The 20,033-nt window shown below is 43.5% G+C and overlaps 2 protein-coding genes across 4 annotated transcripts; one reads left to right on the top strand and one right to left on the bottom strand.

The window, feature by feature from the left end:
* The first annotated feature begins 71 nt into the window (after nt 1-71).
* LOC108024619 (transcription factor IIIB 90 kDa subunit) lies at nt 72-17,643 on the top strand. Of its 2 annotated transcripts, XM_044091158.2 has the most exons (8): nt 72-172; nt 225-345; nt 403-771; nt 831-935; nt 15,199-15,348; nt 15,416-15,642; nt 15,714-16,641; nt 16,705-17,643. In XM_044091158.2, exons 2-8 carry the CDS (start codon nt 273-275, stop codon nt 16,845-16,847), a joined length of 1,995 nt encoding a protein of 664 aa, XP_043947093.1. In that variant the 5' UTR covers nt 72-172; nt 225-272; the 3' UTR covers nt 16,848-17,643. The 2 variants fall into 2 exon arrangements, with proteins under 2 accessions (XP_043947093.1, XP_016950146.1); XM_017094657.3 differs by having other exon boundaries at nt 72-345.
* LOC108024618 (BTB/POZ domain-containing protein 6-B) lies at nt 1,174-12,202 on the bottom strand. 2 transcript variants are annotated; one of them, XM_017094655.3, is made up of 6 exons: nt 11,989-12,202; nt 6,781-7,121; nt 4,001-4,531; nt 3,780-3,933; nt 3,044-3,718; nt 1,174-2,987 (listed from the first exon to the last, which is right to left on the bottom strand). In XM_017094655.3, the coding sequence occupies exons 2-6, from the start codon at nt 7,073-7,075 to the stop codon at nt 2,453-2,455; spliced, it is 2,190 nt and encodes a 729-aa protein (XP_016950144.1). In that variant the 5' UTR covers nt 7,076-7,121; nt 11,989-12,202; the 3' UTR covers nt 1,174-2,452. The 2 variants fall into 2 exon arrangements, with proteins under 2 accessions (XP_016950144.1, XP_016950145.1); XM_017094656.3 differs by lacking the exons at nt 6,781-7,121; nt 11,989-12,202 and adding an exon at nt 5,423-6,650.
* Nucleotides 17,644-20,033: the final 2,390 nt, after the last annotated feature.

Below are 20,033 nucleotides of genomic sequence, written 5' to 3'. Positions count from 1 at the left end.
GCATGGGTGATTCGTGCTTGAGAGTTGCGCATCTCTAGCTGGTGCTGCCAAAAAATAGTGTTGAAAAACGCTAGCGGAACAGCTGTTCCTCAAGCGTGTTGATTTCAATTGGCAACAAATTGCAAATTGTTTAAACAAAACGGCAAAAATGCTCTGAATTGACAGCCAACAGGTGGTTTAAATTGTTAAGTCAATAGTGCATAAGATAACTCTTCGTCTGATAGTGTTAGCTTAAGGAAAAGCCCAGTTAAAGCGAGGAAAAACCAACAACCATGTCGACGGGCCTAAAATGTCGCAATTGCGGATCCAACGAGATCGAGGAGGATAATGCTCGCGGAGATCGAGGTAGGTTGTGTATTGATAGACACGCCCATGATATTTACCATGTCCCAACTGTTACAGTTTGCATGAACTGCGGCTCTGTGCTGGAGGATTCCCTCATCGTTTCGGAAGTCCAGTTCGAGGAAGTTGGTCATGGAGCAGCCGCAATCGGCCAGTTTGTGTCCGCCGAGTCATCGGGCGGGGCCACCAACTACGGTTACGGCAAGTTCCAGGTGGGCTCGGGCACGGAGTCCCGCGAGGTGACCATCAAGAAGGCCAAAAAGGACATCACCCTTCTCTGCCAGCAGCTGCAACTATCCCAGCACTACGCGGATACTGCTCTGAATTTCTTTAAGATGGCTCTGAGTCGGCATCTAACTCGCGGCAGGAAGAGCACGCACATCTACGCCGCCTGCGTATACATGACCTGCAGAACGGAAGGCACCTCCCGTAAGCTACACGTTGGTTATCCCTAAGAACTAGCTTAAACCTCGCTCATTATCCTCCAGATCTTCTCATCGACATCAGCGACGTTCAGCAGATCTGCTCCTATGAGCTGGGACGCACCTACTTGAAGCTATCACATGCCCTTTGCATCAACATACCGTCTGTGGGTAAGTGCGCGTCATGAATATTAAGTTACACCCATAAAAGCGTTCAACTCGGGGAACTAACCCAAAAATTCTATCAAGAAAAATCGAAATTGACTTTAATAATTGTCTAGAAAAACTTAATTTTTTAGAAAAAACTAAAGAAATGCTCTCCTAAAGTAAGGTTTTTAGTTCTTTGCCATACTTACCACTTTAAAAACATAAAAGTTCCTGCTCCCAAGAATTCCAAACACCCGAAACGTAAATTCGCAAAAATCTAATAATGTATTTTGTTTGATTAAAGTACATAATGGTAATAGATTCATAATCGGTATAGGATAACATTTTCATTTATATAGTTATATGTATATAAAAAAACGGTAATTGTCTTATCAAAAGCAAAAAATCAGTACAATTTCCAAAGAAATTCATAAGTCAAACGTAAAACTGATTGTTGCGCAGAGCAGCCTATGATAATAATGCACAGGAGCAGGGAACGGGGCTTAGTATCAGTAGAAAGGCATGTGTGTATCTATGAGAGCTATAATGGAGCAACTACGAAATAGCGATAATGCATACTACAAGATTAATATTCGAATATATATATATGAAGAGATTTTGTGCACAAACTCGTACAAGATCCTTTGATTTCTTTGTTCCTTCCTATTTCGTAAACTGGTTAACTTGGCTTCAAATTCGTCGTATGCACTTCCCAACATGGCTTATTATCCCTCCGAGTGTATAGGTCTATAGTTTATCTATATGCGTGTATATATCATTATCAGATCAGATGTGTATATATATGTTGGGTATATGCTGGCAAAAATATGTTTGGTATATATCGTATTAGTTTGCTTCCACTCTTCCATTAACTCTCTTTAGAATATTGGTTAACGCTAGCTTGACTGATTGCCCGATTTTCACTTATTGCATCTACGTATGCGTCCCTATACAGCGCCCCTTTTACCCCATCCCGCCCTCTCAGATCGTGGAACGTATTAAGTTTTCGAGTCAACTACTAATCTGCTTCTATATAGTTCTGGGTGTATATGTTCAACTTGTTTCGATTTCGAAAATATTTTTATATGCATTACCAACAACTATGTACAGTGCGTTTTAGAACTGCAAAACAGTCAAAATTAACTTGCTTAACATACTTGGGATAACGAAGGAAATCTTTTCAACTACCGAAAACTCCTTATATCGAATGACTTGCATCGCGTGACTTTCTTGTTGAGATGATCTTGATCTGACAACCGTCTCAGAGCTTTAAAACGCACTGCCGAGGTGTATATATATGTGACTATTACGAAAACTAGAGCACTCTACTATCTTGGTATATATAACTATAGATATATATGCGCCTAAAACTCCAATTTGCTTTGTTGTGTTGCACTGAAAACCCATGAGTTTCGATTTTGTATCTGTAGCTGTTGCGGTTGCTGTGTTTTGTATTGTTGTGTTGGTCTCTTCTGTTGCTGCTGCTGCTGTTGGCGGTAGTAGCACGCTCCCTGCCACTCGGCGCAGTAGAGCTGTGCGCATCAGGTGCTTCCATCGTCGGCCAGATCCTCCCCAGAGCCGTTGGCGTTATTCCCAGATCCATTGCTGCCATTTGAAGTAGCTGTTCCGCCTGCTGCTGCGCTTGAGGTGCCTCCTCCACCACCAATGGGTGTGGCACACACCGAGTTTGTGGGCGAACTCATTGCAGTTACGGTGGTGGGTCCGTAGAAGATCAGCTCTGGGATCTGCCCACCCTGCACTCCGGTGCCGTTGGTGCTCTCCGACGAGCACTGGAACTGGAATGTCACGTTGCCCATCAGCACTTCCGACATGCCCTCCTGGCCGAAGAAGCTAAGCTCATTGCCGTCGAGGATCACGGAGGCGGTGTAATAGCACTCGGGCTCGATCTGAATAGGGTTTTCAAAGAACACGTGGAACGTGTTGCTCGATCCGTCCGAAAAGAACTTAGTGTCGTTCTCGGCGAGTGTGCGACCCAAACGCTTCAGTTCGATCTTTACATTGTAGTTGGCAGCGCCAGTTGACGAGCCATAAAGTCCAAAGCCCACGATGAAGATTCTGTAACGAAGATCATATGATTACCTTAATCTTTCAGCTAAATTTCTAAACCTTACCTTCGATCCACTGAGAATTGAATTGAATCACAGCGTCCGCGGTAGCGCCACTGGTTCGAGCGGTAGGCGCACGACTGGAAGCGATGGCACACCTGTGTCTTTAATCCCGCCCTGGAGCGTGTGGGAAAGCCCAGCGAGGGCTTCATTTTGGCGGTAAAATGCAGAAACATGTCGATTGTCTCCTGCGACGAGAGAATGCCTGTCTGGGCCACACCGTTGGCGAACTCCTCCAGCGTCATTGTGGGAATGCGGATAAGGTGCAGAGCCTGCCCCAACAGCCTACGCTTGTTCTGTGGAGTATCATCGATGCTCATCTTCTCGCAGGCGTTCAAGGCCCAGTTAAGCGCCGCCTCGAACAGGTGGATCTCCTTGCAGTTCAGCGTCTCCCGCGAGAGGATCGACTCGAAGGTCTTGAGGTCAATGTCCACAAAGTCCTCGGACTTAACCGCCATCTCGGCCTGTGCGTCGATCACTTCCCAGCAACGTTGCATCAGCTCGGGCTCCTCGAACAGACGCGATTGACTGAGAAGTAGGCAGGCGTTTTTTGCCGTCAACTTCACCTCCAGATAGTTGACGCAGGCCCTGGCCAAGTGCGGAACGATGTACTTCTTGGCGGCATACAGGGTGGCCAGGATGTGTTCAGGTTCCAGTTTGATTTCATCACAATAGAGGTACCTAATTATAACAAGACTCTAATAAGATTGTTTGGATTATTATCCATATTTTAGAATCGCACCTTAGCAACGTTAGGAAGGCAGTGGGTTCCACATCAGGCACTTTGATTTCCTGCTTGTTCTCCGCCAGTCCGCCGTAGAACATGGCATAGAATACGGAACTGCCCGTGGCGAGAATGTATTTGTGGGCGGGAATGGTCTGAATGGGATCGATGTCTGTCAGAAAGATTGGTTCACAGATTAGATAATGGATTGAATATGGAAATGTAAAGAGAACCCTCACCGAACTCTCCGCCCACAATGAACTTGACATCGGACATCAGTTCGTTGTTGAACATGGCTGCATTCCTCTCGAGAACCGTCGCCTTGCTGGCCTGCCAGTTGGGATCCGCCGTATCGATGGCGTTGGATGCCGCCACGGCTGCGAAGTGCCAATTGGTTCCGGCAGAGCACACGTACGATCCACTGCCGCTGGTTGGCGTGGCCGAGATGGCCGCCACAGCCGCCGCAGCGGAACTGGAGGGCAGACAGAAGGCAGTGGGACTGCCGGAGATGCCTCCGCCACTTCCTGCGCCGCCTCCACTACTGCTGCTGCTGCTGTTCAGGGCGCCCGGCGAGGCCAGCGGTGAGGATGGTGCGCTGATGGGCTGCGTTATCTGGATATTGTGATCCGCTCCGGCGCTGGCACCTCCTCCTCCACCGCCGCCTCCAGCTGGCGAAGCTCCTCCGCCGCCTCGCTGTTGTTGCTGCTGCTGTTGCTGGTGATTGTGGGGCGGCGAGTGGAGCAGCCCGTTGCCATTGTTGAGGGTTTCCACTGCGGATGAGATTAGGTAGATGGGTTAAAATCTGGGTTACCCGGGTGCTATCTGAGTTGATGATCCCACCCAGCTCGCTTAAAACCAGCAGCACGCGTGGCCACATTTGTGCAACTTCCGCTGCGTGTGCATCGTAAATAACAAATGCCAGGGTCTCCCCTTTTTTCCACAATTATTACACCCCAAATACAGTGGGGCTTGCGTAAAGCGAGAAAGCTCGCACCTGGGGAAGCTCTGTTTTTTATATGATGAGATACACTACAGAAATCAGCTAGTCATTTTTCATAATAATATTTCTAATGGATTATTTAATATTTTTATACATAGAAGTTGAGCTTTAAGGTATACATTAAAAGCTTTTCAACTAGCTTAAATTGTTAACCAATTTTTAAAGGTAAAATCCATATTAAAGGTCATGTTTGAGCAATGGAAGGCTGAGTTAGAGATCATTTACATATTATTTTTGTATTTCAGTGTTAGGAGCAATGTGCATTTACTATGATGACTTAAAGCTTAGTTTTAAAATAAAACAGTTAAAGATATTGTTAACTATTCATATTCTTCCTTTGTTCAACATGCTGAACAGGCCTTTGTAGCTTGGAAGTACTGCTTAGCCAGGTTCTGCTGTACTCTAAAAGTGGAGCGTCTCAAAATAGCAACGCAGTCGACTGCTGTTGTTGTTGTTCGTGTTGCCAGACAGCGCCCCTGCTCGTGCCGCCCCTGCACCGCCCCCCGCCCACCGGTGACACTGTTTGAGCTGTGTGAAAAATCAATAACTCACAGACACAGGGCACCTGTCTGCCCCTGCCCCCTGCTCCGCGTCCACCTCCGGCCCTCGCTTTTCCTTGTTTTTCCCGCGAATCGCGGTGCCCCTGCATTTTCCGCCTTACCATTTATCCATCCGCCATTCGGCTGGGAGTGGGACATGCTCTCCTGGTTGCGCTTTCCGGCGGATTTCAGGGACAATCGGTTGAGCGGATTGTGGCCTCCGTGGTTGTTGGCCGAGGAATTGTTACTGCTGCTGCTGGCCATCGCGGGGGAAAAGGGCGACTTGGAGCGCTCCAAAGTGGGAAAACCCAGAAGAATAGTTCGGCTTCACTCGAGTGCTCGCTGTTCAAACATTTGCCTGCACTTAAGTCAATCGTATGACATTTTTACTGCGATATTTTCATTTTTTATTTTCCCCCAAGAATAGAATATATATTTCTCCAGGGCTGGAAAGCGCCGTTTGCCAGGGTTGTATTTGCAACAGCTGTGGGGGCTGACGACTAGCGTTGCCAGACCGCCAACGAACGACAGCCGTCTCTGGCGAACAAGTGTTGGACAGTGCCGTTCTTGGGCGCCTGTTTTGAATTTAAATTAGCTGACATACGTCAACTGTGGATTTCGCAACCCATTTTGATTATATCACGGCCACTCGATACTAATATGTATTTCCGTCATGGCGCGCCGTAAAAAGGCGTACGTGTGGGAGCTAATAGGGCTGATTCAAGAGGTTTATGTTACACCGACAAAAACATGATCTTGGATCTAATGATCTTTTTTTCGGCGGAAAATTACAAAAGTGTCTGTCTTTTTTTTTAACAAATTACCAGGCTAATTTAAGTTTTTTGGCTATAATTAATTTTTTCACTCTGTAAACTCCCCTAATATCATATCTCTTATATCTCTTATGAGTCGCCGTCTCTTTTCAATCAGCCTTGCTGTTGGCTTTACCTGGTATTTGCATGTCCGAATCGTATTTGGTCTATTATTTATTGCCTCGCTCGGCGAATATTTATGATGAAGAAACATATCGCTGAACTTGAAATCGATTTTGATGTGTTCGCCTGGCCAGCGAGCTCACTTGTCAAGGTTTGTTTATCTCTTAGCACATTCGTGTACAGTAAAACCTGTTTCTGCAGCAGCACCTCGAACAGAAGCACCAGCCGGCAACAGATCGAAGATGTGTGCCGAAAAAAACTGAAAAACATGTTGTTGACCTTTGCCTAAGCTAATCTTTGAGTCATACCCAGTTAAATCTCTTTCTGGCGTATTGGAACTAAGTTGGCCTCTTGATAAGACAAATATTGGCGGTCTTGAATGCAATATTTGGGTCATTCGCTTGAATAAACCCAAAATTGGACTTCAATTTCTTGATACCTTCTATAAAAATGTTTATTGTGGGAGCTTATCCCCGGTAAACAATATATCATCAGCTAATTCTGTTGATATATATCATAATTTCATTATTCCGAATATTACTCACTGTATTCTGGCGGTGGCAGCTCCTCGTTCTCCGGCACTCGAGCTGCGTACTCCGGCTCATAGTTGTGCGCGTAGGCGCTGCCCCAGTGGCCGGCGAAGTCGTCCTCCTCGAGGGTCAGCAGGTGGTCCAGCACCTGCACCCCCCTTTCGAGGGGGCCGTGGAACTTGTTGATCAGCTCGGAGATCCGCAGGTTGAGGCCGTAGTTTCCCGAAGAGGCGCTGCTCGATTCGATGGCCCAGTAGAAGAGGTGGCGTCCCAGGTGGCTGCTCAGGTGATTCGCAAAGGCCTCGATCATCTTACGGTCGGTTGCGGGGTCATCTTCACATTACTCCTGCTCCTGGCTGCAACAAATAAGGGGGACAACTCACATAAGGGTTAGAAATCGATTAAGTAATTTTATATTTGCTTAAAAAATCTATCAGAAAATATTTCCGTAACTCTTGTCATATTATTTAATTAACACTTAATTGAGAACTTTAGAGAGTTGGCATGAGACGTTGTTTCCAAGTAAAGAATTTGAGCTCGCTAAACATTGTTATTTAAGATATTAAAATCTATCATGTTTCCAATTTAATACAGTAATTTTACCAGAAAATCAGTTTGACATGGTAATCATTTTTGAACTTCGTGAAATACTTGTTTAACTAGGTTGGATGCCATGTGCTACTCAAATTTTTCCACACTAGTTTACCGAAGTCTAAAACACTCCTAATGTGGAACACCAACCGCAAAGTGTAATAGCTTTCCTATTAGTTTGACCGCAATTGTTATTTCAATATGTAACATAATGTGATTTTTATGGATATAAATGATACAATTTGGAATCAATTTTGGCTTCAAGCTCGCTCTCAAATGAAAAATTGCCAATTGCGGGCTGCACTTTCACTTCTCCATTTCCATTACGGTTTTCAACGTAAACTCCAGCTCGCACGCATTTGTCGCATTTTATTAGCTTCAGGAAGTGAATTAAGTCGAGCCCCTCTCTTTTCGCTTTTATTTTTTGACCCCCCATCAGTGGGCTTTATAGTTTTTGGGTCAACTGGAGAACTCTTGCACCTGACTCTCTGCCAGCGGAAATTATGCAAGCGGCTATTTTTAATTGGCAGCATGGCGAAGTCCGTAACCAAAACAAAACGGCGACAGACATGAACATAATTTTTGTTTCTCTCACTTTATTTTTGTCTCGTCACGGCCCGTCTTTGCCACAATCAACAAGTTTGTGGCGAGGGCGAAATATACACATACTATCTATGGATAAAGGTATCTCTTCACCTGACAAAATGAGGTATTGCAACCTCCCAAAACCGCCTTCCCCGCTCTGCCACGCCCCCAAAACACAAAGCAATTTGTTTCTCGACGCCTAATGAAGTTCTTCACGCTTGGTTTCGTCTTTGGGTTCGAACTTTGAACTGAGTTAGATCTTTGACTAGAAATAGTGTTGGTTAGCTGTGAAAAATTCACCTCTGACGACATTCTGGGTGATAAACTAATGAGTAAGCAAATTCATAAATTTAAAATATTAATTAGGTAGCACTCTAATTGAGTTAAACATTTCTGTTGATATGGTTCTGATTAACTGAAGTAAACAAATGATGTTTATAACTTTGAGTTCAGTACTTTCAGTGTTGCACAACAGCTAACGAAGCAATAGAGAAACACCAGAGCAGTATATTGTTTTTAAATTTCATTAATTTGAGCTAACAATCTGCTGTATCATTCGTCTTTCATTTGTCAGAATGAACACCATAAAAAATACAATTAGACGCAAGCCTTAAATTTGTTAACATTTTGATGGTAAAATCAGAGGTGTTGGCATTTCACTTGATAAATAATTTCAAGCAATTCGCTGTGATTGATCACTACAGGTAAAATACATTACATTTGTATATAAATAAATATAAATGCAGTTAAGTAACGCTTTGTAACTCTTTAAAATAAGCTTAAATGGAAGGGTACCTAAGATCTATTAATTGTTCTTGAAAGATTAAAGATTTTCTAAATCGATTTCATCTTCTCCACTGAAATAAATTGCATAAAGTTCTAGGCAGCTGCTTGCGCCTCTCCCCCTGAATCCCCACGGTTCTTCTTAACCCCTCAACCTCCTTAGTTGCTATGCAAAACACACATACAATTTATGCTAAATTAATTTCATGGCTTAACAATCGAGTCACGTTTATTATTCATCAGCTGTGGGCTTTTGTTATTTTGTAGCCACATTTCAATTTCGGCATGTTTTGTTTAATTTCTTTCTCGCGTGTGTGAGCGCTGATTTTCGTATTTCGTCTTTTTTATCGTACGAAATGCGTATTTTCCACTCTGGCATTGCACTGGAGGTATAAAGGTGCATTTCGAATTTGCCGCTTGCATTAACATTGGCCGCCCTTTCCTTAATTGTATTCGTTGCTTTCCTCAGCCCGGGCTTTATTTCATTTTTCATTGCCTCTTTAATTGCAAATGGTGCGACCCACTTTTTGGCCAAATCTCGGGTCAGAGTCGGACACACACTGGCCGAAAAAAGGTGGTAGGGTGGCACAGGGGAGACCCCACAGAAACGCCCGCGTAACACTTTCGATTTTTATTTCCTCATTACATGCTCGCCAAAAAAATAAAAGAAACATAAAAACCCACCACATCCACAAGATCACAGCAGAGCAGAAAATAAAAACTGAAAAAGCGAATAGTTTGTATCTTTTTTCTTGCAGTCACTGAGTGTGTGTGGAGTCTTTTGTTTTCTCATTATTTCTCGGCCCTTTTTTAACGAGCTCGGGCTCCTTTTGTTGCATTTTCCCCCTGGCCCCGGCATTTTGCAATGGCCACGCATTTCGTTGATTAACCAAAAGTGTCATAAGGCCCCTCGCATTCTCTGGATAAAATCTAAACGCCGAAAGCAATCGACCTCTGAAGCCCCTCACATCGCACTTCCCAGACATCCATTCGCTCACGTGGCCCACTAAATAACAAAATAACCCGTCGAACTCTTGGCCAAGCACTCGAACCGTCGATTGGGCGATCAGTCGGTCAAGTGGTCAGCAAAAGAGCTCGTTGATTTGCCGATTTTGCACTTTAATTGTTCGCGCTTGTCTGATTTTTGTTTTTTATTTTTACTCGGCCAATTTGCTAACTTTGTGTATTTTTTTCGGGTTTTTATGGCAACTCGCAGGCCAACTCTGTAATCTGATAAGGGCCTCAAGGAACGAATTTAAAAGGTTTCGAGTGTAATATTAATCGAAATGGGGTCAAGTCAGCGTGTTCAACAGGTTCAAGGGGTTAAGAATTAGTGCGGATTTAAAGTATTATTATTAGGTTTAATTAAAAAAATATGCTATTTAATGAATTTTCATTTGCAAATAATTAATTTATTACTGCAAATTCAAAAATATATATACATAGAAAAAATGTTTGACTATATAAATCCAGGAATAATTCGTTCTCGAATCCTACGAATTTTCTACATAAAACCATGTATAATGCGTTCTTGAATCTTTTATATTTGGTACCTTAAGCTATAATAGCAGCCATGCTACTAAGATTTTCCTAAACAATTGTTTACCAAGCTTAAATATTTTTCCATAAAAATGCCCGCTGTTTGCAAAATAACCCCCAGTGGAAAAATAGTTCTGTTGAGTAATAGTTAGGTCGTTACAAGGGTTCTACGTCGGGTTGTGTATATATTTGCATTCGCTGCGCTGGGTTCCTCATTAAGCAAGATTTCTGGACCAGAGTATCTTATTCTCGCCAAGCTGCACCGCCGAAGTTCCACCTTGTGAGTGTCTCGACTTTTGTTTGAGGTGATTCCATATGAGTTTGGACCTCGTTTCGAGTGCCCTTAGGTTGTTTCGCAATTATTCAGACCGTCGGCTGTCGGTCTTTCGGTTTTTCAGTTTCTCAGTCTATCGGCTTTGTAGCTTTTCAGCCAGCGTCTTGGGCTTAGACGCTTTAATTTGCAGATAATTTTATAGACATTAACATGCAGTTTTTCTCACTCACTTTTCATATTTCTTGGCAATATTTGGTAAGTCATGTTGCATTTTGTCTAATGACTCGACGAATTAACCTTTTTTTTTACAAACGGAAACTTTTGTTCGTTTGCATTGGATTCTTTGCGGCCCCGAAAAATCCCCATTTGAATGGTCTTTCGACGCGGAATGAGTTGCTGAATTCTCAATCTGTTTCTGCGGTTATGGTGACATGTTCTTTGTCAAATATTTGTAGCCGAAACCCGTTTTCGTTTCCTTTTCTGCATGTATATTAGTTAAAAGTTATAAATTGTCATCGAGTTACTTAATATTTAGGTATTCATGCCTCCAGCTTGCGCGATTCTTGAGTGGAATTCTAAATGCGAATCCGATGTATAGATGTGTTTTGTTTGCTTAGCCAGCAGCTTGTTCCCTCCTTTTTTCTATTTTGGGTGGGGTTTTTAGTTTACCTTGTTTTGAAATACAAACACGAAATAGTGTGGGACTTTGGCTGCCGGGAAGCTTGAGTATTTTCGAAAAAACTCGGGGAGGAGGGCTGTCATGAAAAGCAGCGCCTCCAAACACAAATCATAGTTATGAGCAGTAAATTACAGCCGAATGCTCGGCAATTAACCGAGAGTGAAGCCCACGGATAAATACACGGTGGGACCACCTATTCCCCGGTGATAAGATAGTTTACCCTCGATTGAGATCTCAGATTGATTATATTCCGATTCGTAGGCGTCGATCATTAGGCAGTAATTAATAATTCAATGGGTTTCGATGAGTTGGAGGCATTTAATGAACCGGTAGAGGCACTCTTCAGTTTGCTAAATTATTTTTAGCATTGCCAAGCACTTTCCGGGTCTCACTTAATGGTTTAGATATTGGAACAATTCATTAACCGCTGGCTAAAATCATTGATATCTGACGTAAGCGGATAATATTTCGGGGGCAAATCCAATTCACGATCATTAGAAACAATTAACTGAGTGGAATTTTTGGGGATTTTTTGCTTAGCTTCTCTCTTATATTTGCACTTCACTCAAAGCAATTTTCTTGAGGTGTTTTTTGTTATTTTTTCACGCTCAACCGGCGTCGCAAAGCTGTCAGTCAGCTGAGCGAGGGAAAAAAGTGAAAAAACCAAACTGCACATAAATTAAAACGTCAACAGAAGAACAAACAAACGAGCTACGCGCACTTTGTCAACGATTATTATAACTTTAACAAGCAATCGGACAAATATACACACTTTTGTAATTTGTTGGGATGGACGGCAGACGGCAGACCGCAGGCAACTGATGAAATGATGGGCCTCACATATGAGTAGGGGCTTTTTTATATTCCTCGCAGCTTCTTCTCTTATTTTCTGCTTTTCGGTTTGCGCAGGCGCGACGGCGGACCACGTTTTTGGATTTCTCGATTTATTTTCGACCTGCGACTGCGACTGCGCGAGTCAACGAACGACTTCGTAGTGAGTTACTAATTTTTCAACTGAGATCCAAAACCGGCAACTCGAGGCTCGAGACACCCGATCGACCACGATCGACTATAAGGTTTTAGCTTCGGTTTTTTTCTGCTTTTCGCTCGCCTTGAGACGGTCATTTATCGCATGCGATAAACGCGACGATTTGATATTTATTTTTTATTGAGTGCTAACCAATTTTGATGGTTTGCTTTGCTTTGGCACGACTCTCGAACGCGACATTTCCTCAGCTTGCATTTCCTCATTAATCTCGCGTTCTGGGTCAATTACAAAACAATTAAAGCAGCAAAACGCAGTTAATTGTTGCTGTGGCAGGAAAACTCGAACCGAAACCGCTGGCATTTTTCGCAAAATGCGGAGTAATCAGTGGCGCAGGAGGAGCAGGGTGCCCCCAAAATGATAATTGCTGTCATGACAAACGCAAAAATAAAGTTTAAATAATAATAATTTCACTAGCTGCAGTTGCGAAACGCCCGGGAGGATGGGAGGGGGCGGGCGACATTAAGAAACCATTAGCAACAGCCGTGCTGGCAACTGTCAAGAAGTGGCAGCACACTCAAAAAATCCAGTCTATAGAGGCCTTTGAATCTAAAGACATAAGGGAAAAACTTGGAATCAGTTCAATGTAATTCTTTTGATTAATTAAGTTGCAAATCAGTTAAACAATCAGTGTCAGATCCGTATAAGTGTTATAAAAGGGACAAAAAAGCTTGAATACCCCAGTTAGTGTTGGTAAATCCTATTTGATTGCTTGTTGTCTAACCATAAACCTAACTCCTAGAAACTGTACTTGTATCTAATTATTAATAGTAAAGTTTGTTTAAATGTGTTTATAAATGATAAATGTTGTATTTTATTTGACTAGCACACATTTTCTTGAGGTGCAGCAGTAACAGTTATAGCGGCATCAGCAGCAGTTCGAGTAACAGCTGTGGCAGATGAGTGGGCGCTGTGCTGAAGGGTCAATGCAGTCACAGTTTCCGATCGCAGTTCGCAGCTCGTAGTCACCGCATCAGCGGCATCATTTTTCAAGTGGAGCACTCAACGGCAGTAGCAACAAAAACGCAGGGGCGGTGGCTCAGGGGGACTCATTCAGGGGGCGCCACAGTTTGAGGGCTGCTGCCGTGCTGCTGGGCCTCCACAAATGTGCCCATTCATTAGGGTTTAATAAATAATTTTTTCCTCCTTTGCCGGAGTTCTTTTTTGTTTTGTTTGAGGAGTACAGTTGGCGAGACTTTGACAAGCATCCTCCCCCGATTCCGCCCCCTTTTCCCTCGGTCAGCAGGGGTTGACGTTTAACAGCATCTGCCTTTGTGTGTCAAGTGGCGCTGCACAAACAACCAGCTGGGGGGCTGGAGTGGCGGAGGATTAGCAGTAAGTTCCGGGATAATGTGCTAACCCCTGGGACAGGGGTGGCTAAATGTTAAAAATAGCTGGTAAATTGGTACTTAAGGGAAACTATATACTGCAAAATAAACCAATTTTATGGTATATCCCTTAAAATTATAAGTACTTATAAAAATAGGAAGTACTTTCCTTGGTTATAGGCCAAGATGTACTTACACATATGTTCCATTTTTATTTTATGATAATCTTTGATAGTTTACAAAGTCAATTTCATAAAAACCTCAAATAAGCAGAGTACCCCGCTATGTTTCCACCTTTTTATTGAGCATAAATGATGTAAGTCTTTCGGCAGGCATTATTATTATATGAATAATTAAAACCGATATGGCCCACCATTTGCACGGTCATTAACTTGAACAATTATCCAAACAATTGTGTAAAATGTAATTGTATAATTCAAGTGACCATCCACTCGAAGACCTAAGAAAATAGGCTTTAAAATCTTGAGTTCCTCCTCCTCGTCCACTTTTCCCAGAGCAATTTGCGGGCAAATTGTAAACCGTGAGTTAAGTACAAAGTATAAAAAACGATTGGCAAATAACTTTGGCAAGGTCGTGTGTCTGCTGGCTTTGATTTTCCAATGCGTTTCGCACTGTTTTGTATTATTTTTTGTTCGTATTTTTTTAGACGTATTTGTTGTGCGTTAATTGCTGTTTGCATTTGCGTTTGGCTTTTGTTTTTGCGCTCCGGCCGAAATGACTGGGCCAAGTGTTAATTGCACATGTTGGCTTGTGGGTTTCCTTGGCAGGCCCTGTCTTTCATCTAGTTCAAATATGGCTAATTATCGGTTTAATAGGCCAATGAATGGCCCAAAACCTTTGGCGGGACTACGTGACGGATGCGTGATGTTCGTGCGGAGAGCACCAAAAAAAAAAGCAAACAAACTTATCGCATGATAGAAAATCTCGGCGGGGCTGGCGACTCTTCGGCTTTCGCAGTCTTCTGGCTGCTCACTCTCCCAGAAACCGACTCTCTGCACCTCTCATTGCCATGTAAAAGTTGAATGAATTGAATAATATCGGACCTGAAGTTCGGGTTCAAGATTGTTTATTTCGGCAGCTGTCCATGGAGACCTGGGCCGGTTATTGAATGTTTTCGGTTTCATTGGCTAGACCGACCCGGCTTCAAGGTCGTCGGACAAGTTCTTCGGCTGATGCTCTTGCAGTTAGTGAGTGGTATTGGAACCTCTTGACTACGGTACTCTAACAGAGGGTAAACCTAGTTTTATAGTTTTGGGTTCCCAAGAGCCAAAGAAATTATTGCTTTTGTTCAATTTGTACTTTAAACTAAGTTAAGAACCAAATATATTGTCATGTATTTAATGATTAAGCTTCGAAATATCATAATAAACACCAGTTAGAACCTTGATATCATTTATTATTGGGGTTTTAAAATAAACTTTATTGTTTGTGCTAATTTTTACCCACATTATCCGCCTTATTTGATTAATACCACCTTACTAACTAGTTATTTTGAAGAAAAGTCAAGGGTATTTCAAGCTAAGGCGTCTCTTAGGTTTCTTTCCATATCTCCTTACTTATGAGACTCCTTTATCACCTTTCCTTATAGATCCCTGCCTGTACATCATGCGGTTTGCCAATCGCCTGCAGTTGGGCGCCAAAACGCACGAGGTTTCGATGACGGCCCTGCGGATTGTGCAGCGCATGAAGAAGGATTGCATGCACTCGGGACGACGACCCACTGGCCTTTGTGGAGCAGGTGAGTGAACCGCGAAATGGAATTTAATAGCACCAGCTACTAAGAGAATCCCCCTTTCGACCTCAAGCGCTGCTGATTGCGGCCCGCATGCACGACTTCAGTCGCACCATGCTGGACGTGATAGGTGTGGTCAAGATCCACGAGTCAACGCTCCGCAAGCGCCTCTCGGAGTTCGCCGAAACGCCCTCGGGCGGACTGACTTTGGAGGAGTTCATGACCGTCGACCTGGAGCGCGAACAGGATCCGCCTTCCTTCAAGGCAGCCAGGAAAAAGGATCGCGAGAGGATCAAAGATGTGAGTGTGTATATCATTGTAGATCCTAGAACTATATGGATATATCTACTTTTTATGTTATCTACTTCCAGATGGGCGAGCATGAGCTCACGGAACTGCAAAAAGAGATCGATGCTCATCTGGAAAAGGACCTGGGCAAGTACTCCAACTCCGTCTACCGCCACTTGACCAAGGGGAAGGGAATCACTCCATTAAGCTCGCCCAGCACACCCAATAGCACTTCGGAGAAGGATCTCGAACTGGAGGAGTCCCGCCAGTTTATCGAACAATCCAATGCAGAGGTCATCAACGAATTGATAGCCAAGAACGAGGATGTGCGAAAGACTGAACCTGGTGGTTTGGTGGCTGGCATTGAAGGCCTGCGACCGGATATTGAGGCCATTTGTAGGGTGACCCAGAGCGATCTGGAGGATGTGGAGAAGGCCAAGCAGCCGCAGGAACAAGAACTCATCACCGACGATCTGAACGACGATGAACTGGATCAGTATGTGCTGACAGAGGAGGAGGCGGTGGCCAAGCTGGAGATGTGGAAGAACCTCAATGCGGAGTATCTGCGAGAGCAGAAGGAGCGCGACGAGCGCCTGGCGAAGGAGCGTGAGGAGGGTAAGCCGGAGCGCAAGAAGCGCAAGCCGCGCAAGAAGGTCATCGGACCTTCCTCCACTGCCGGTGAAGCCATCGAGAAGATGCTGCAAGAGAAGAAGATCTCAAGCAAGATCGACTATGAGGTGCTCAAGACCTTGACCAGCGGCAGTGCTGGGTTGATGGATGATTCTCCTGCTACGAGTGCAGATACCAAACCCAGCACCTTGGAGGATATTAAGCAGCAGCCGGCTATTGTGGAGGAGGGACCCATTGCCCCGAAGAGCAGGGCCAGCAGGCCAGCTTACGATCTGCCCGGACCCAGTCGAAAACGACCCAAGGTGGAGATGGGTCTGCCAGTCAGCCAGGCGGCGGATGAGGAGCAGCCGGATACCAAGCCAGCGGTGGTAGTGGAAGCAGGTGGGTCCCAACGACTAACTGAAAAGTCTTGCCTGCGACTTAATCCGTATATCTCTTTCTCAGATGACCTGGACGAAGATGCTGAGGCGGAAGAGGTTGATGCCGAGCCCGAGGCGGAACCGGAGGCCACGCTGCAGGACATGCTCAACACGGGCGGCGATGACGATGAGTTCGGCTACGGTTTTGACGAGGAGGAGGAGTACTAGACATAAGCCGGCATTTAGCGTTTAAAGCATTTTAGTATCTACACACAGACTTTATAGTAACCAACCTACTCGTAATACAATTAAACTAAGCATTAAGGGCCGTGCACTTGTTGCCGCCATCCTGTTGGCCGTGGAGCCATTAAATCATGGGCTCCTTCGCCTCGCAGCCATTTACATGTTTAAGCCATGTCGACGCGGGGAGGCTCGGAGCCCGGAGCCGAGCCGGAACTCCCGTGCACTCCGGACTGGTACTTGTAGCCTAGCTTCTAATTGTTGGCGCTGCCGTGGCGCGCCTCCAAGTGCTGCAAATAAATATTTCACTCTTAATCATGTTTTGCACTCTGTTTTGCCTGCCTTTCTCCGGCGCTGCAGGCGGCCAGTTCAGTTCAGCTCGGTTCAGTTCGGTTCAGTTCGGTTCAGTCTAGTTGTTGGCCAGGCCGGGAACTTGGCCCGGCTCCACGATGAGTGGCAAGTGCCCGGCAATGAGCTGTTGAGTCTGCCGAGCACTTGTCTCTGCGATTTTATAGTTATTATGTTGTAATTAGTGTTAATTTACTTGCCTCCGGTTCAGCAAGTCAGCGTCCGCTTCAACGCTGCCATAAAGTACAGCACACTTTGGGGCGGATTCTTGGGGCTCCTTTGCGATTTTCCGATTGTTAGTGATGTCTATTCCGAACAAATTAGCAATTTGTGTTGATTTACTATAGCATTAAGAGCATGACTTGACGGCTACGTTGTAGTTAATTTAAACCTTTAAAGTCTTCTTATATTGTCAAAAAAATATTTTGTCTTCGATTTTGTATTGAAAGTCTCAATTTTACTTTAATAAATATATACTCTTAAATATTCTTAAACTGACAAATCTATTTTTTATTTTAATAAATAAATATTATAATATAAATTAAGTCTCGTGTTCCTTAAATTTAATATTATTTTTTTAATTCCATTTTACCTAATATACATTTTTTTCTAATAGTCCATTAAGGTTAAAAGCAAAAAACAGGCAATTATCGAATGTTTTTCATTATACACAGCCAACTTTCGCTTTAAACTTTCCTCTCACTCCAGCTAAAATGTTTGCAACTTTTCTGTTCGTAGAACATGTAATTCATTTCACTTTCCAACAAATTTATGCCGGAAGTAAAGTTGAGAACCGGCCAGCTTTCCCCCATTTTCAACTTGAAATTCGCCAAATGGTCGCCGAAGCAGGCTGAACTTAACTGCACTTAATGCCCGTTCGCTAATTTGCATAAGCCCACAGTGGGGTGGCCCAGAGGATAATTATTAATAAAATGCACACGAACCGCTCGAGAGTCCTGGATGGGGGGCGTGGTCCTGGCCCTCGCCACTTCCCGGCACAGGCTTAGCCGGCCCAGTTGCAACGATAATGTGAACTGTATGCACATGTAAATCCCCGAGCAAATGTGACAGTAAAGTGGCAATTAGTAGACATCTTGACTTGACCAGCCACTTGGAAGTTTCCTGGTCAGTGTGACTAATTTATGCGCAGCCAGCTGGGAACAGTTTAAAACTGGTGGAGCTCGTCCTGGCACGCCTCCTGATTTGGATAATCGCCCGATTAAGCACATTAATCCCTGATGGCTTAATTTTAACGCCTTTGTGCACGCCTTCTCGCAGGACTTTTTCTGTCTTGTGCATCCGAGGTGCCATTAAATCATGATCTGCTGCCAATTAAAATTACTTTTCTTTTTACGAAAAAAAATTAAAAATTATAAATTAAATTAAATAGGATTAATCTCTCTTGTTTACCGCATCTCCAGGGTATTTAATTCGCCTGCACACTTCGTTTAGCCTTAAATGTGCTTTGCCATAATTTGCTTCTCGCTCTTGCGACGACTGTCACTTACGGCATATTAATTAAAAAAACGTTCTTTGCCGCTAAAATTCAATATAAAATATATGGCATATATTGAACAAACGCTGGCCGTATATATTTTAATGCAGTTTAATTAAAAATGTGCCAAGCTGAGGTCACTTCACCGTTCTGGTGGATTTTGCTGGCTGCTCTTTTTTATATTTTATATATTTTATCTGTTGATTTACTTTTTCCCCGGTGCGCTTTCGCTGGCGCCTCTTCTCTCAATAAAATTTTTATCATTTACACTTTATTTGCGGATTTGGCTGCTTTATTATTAAATACAGCGGCCACAGGCTGCCATGGTCGGTGGACTTTCTGGCGACGCTGGAGACCATTTTGAAAAGTATTTAATAAGTGGAAACAAATAAAGCGGCAGCGGCAAATACCGAAAATGCGAAAATAATGCGTTTAATTAAAATAAGTTGTGTGGGTGCCTGTTGAATCCGCTTGGCCGGGCGCACGGGCAGGGGCCAACAATATATAAATGAGTAAATGAAAGCGCAGAGTGTTTAATACGCTTAAAGTGCAGCGCATTAAGTATACGCCGTGGATGACCCTCGCCCTCGAGAGCCCTAATTTCTGCCACGCCCGGCATTTAAATGAACATTAAGCGCTGGAAATCTGATTAATTAGTTCCAACTGCCCAGCCAAATTAGTTGCATTAAGTGCTGCAGTTTTATGGCCCATCAAACGAGACCAACAACTTAAAGCTACCCTTAAATTTGGCATTTGATTTGTGATTTAATATTATGTGGGCCAACTAATTTATGCGCTAATTATGTTGTGTTTTGGCCGTCGAGTGTTATTTCGGCCCAATGAATAATTAAAACGCACTCTCCCCGCGTGCCCATTAATTAAGCCGCTAAATGCTTTGTTTAGTAGTTTGTTTTGGTCAATTAAAGTGGGTTAGGCCTACGGCAGGCTCGATGACAAAGCGAGAGTTTTAATAGCTTTTATATTTAGTTCCGTTGTCCTTTTTCCTGTTTCGACTTCTTATTCCAAATGAATAATGTAGTTTGGCTTTTTTATTTGTGGAACATTGTTTTCAATGATTTTTCGCGAATTATTAAACTATTTAAATTGAAAATCCAACGGCAATTTATAAATGGGGAAATAATAATTTTTAATTTCCTGGCTTATAAATTATGGTAATTTATATGTACGTATCTTTAATATTCAAGATAATGTTCCACTTTTTAATATTAAATTTGTATCTTTAAAGCGAAAATACTTCATGTAGAGCTTGCAATACAAAGCCATTAGTTGACTCAGGCTCACACGTTTACAGCCCATCGAAATTCGAGTCG

Source organism: Drosophila biarmipes, chromosome 3R, assembly GCF_025231255.1.
Source record: "Drosophila biarmipes strain raj3 chromosome 3R, RU_DBia_V1.1, whole genome shotgun sequence".
Classification (NCBI taxonomy): domain Eukaryota; kingdom Metazoa; phylum Arthropoda; class Insecta; order Diptera; family Drosophilidae; genus Drosophila; species Drosophila biarmipes.
Note: the sequence above shows the minus strand (reverse complement) of the source record. Positions and strands in the feature narration are given on the sequence as shown.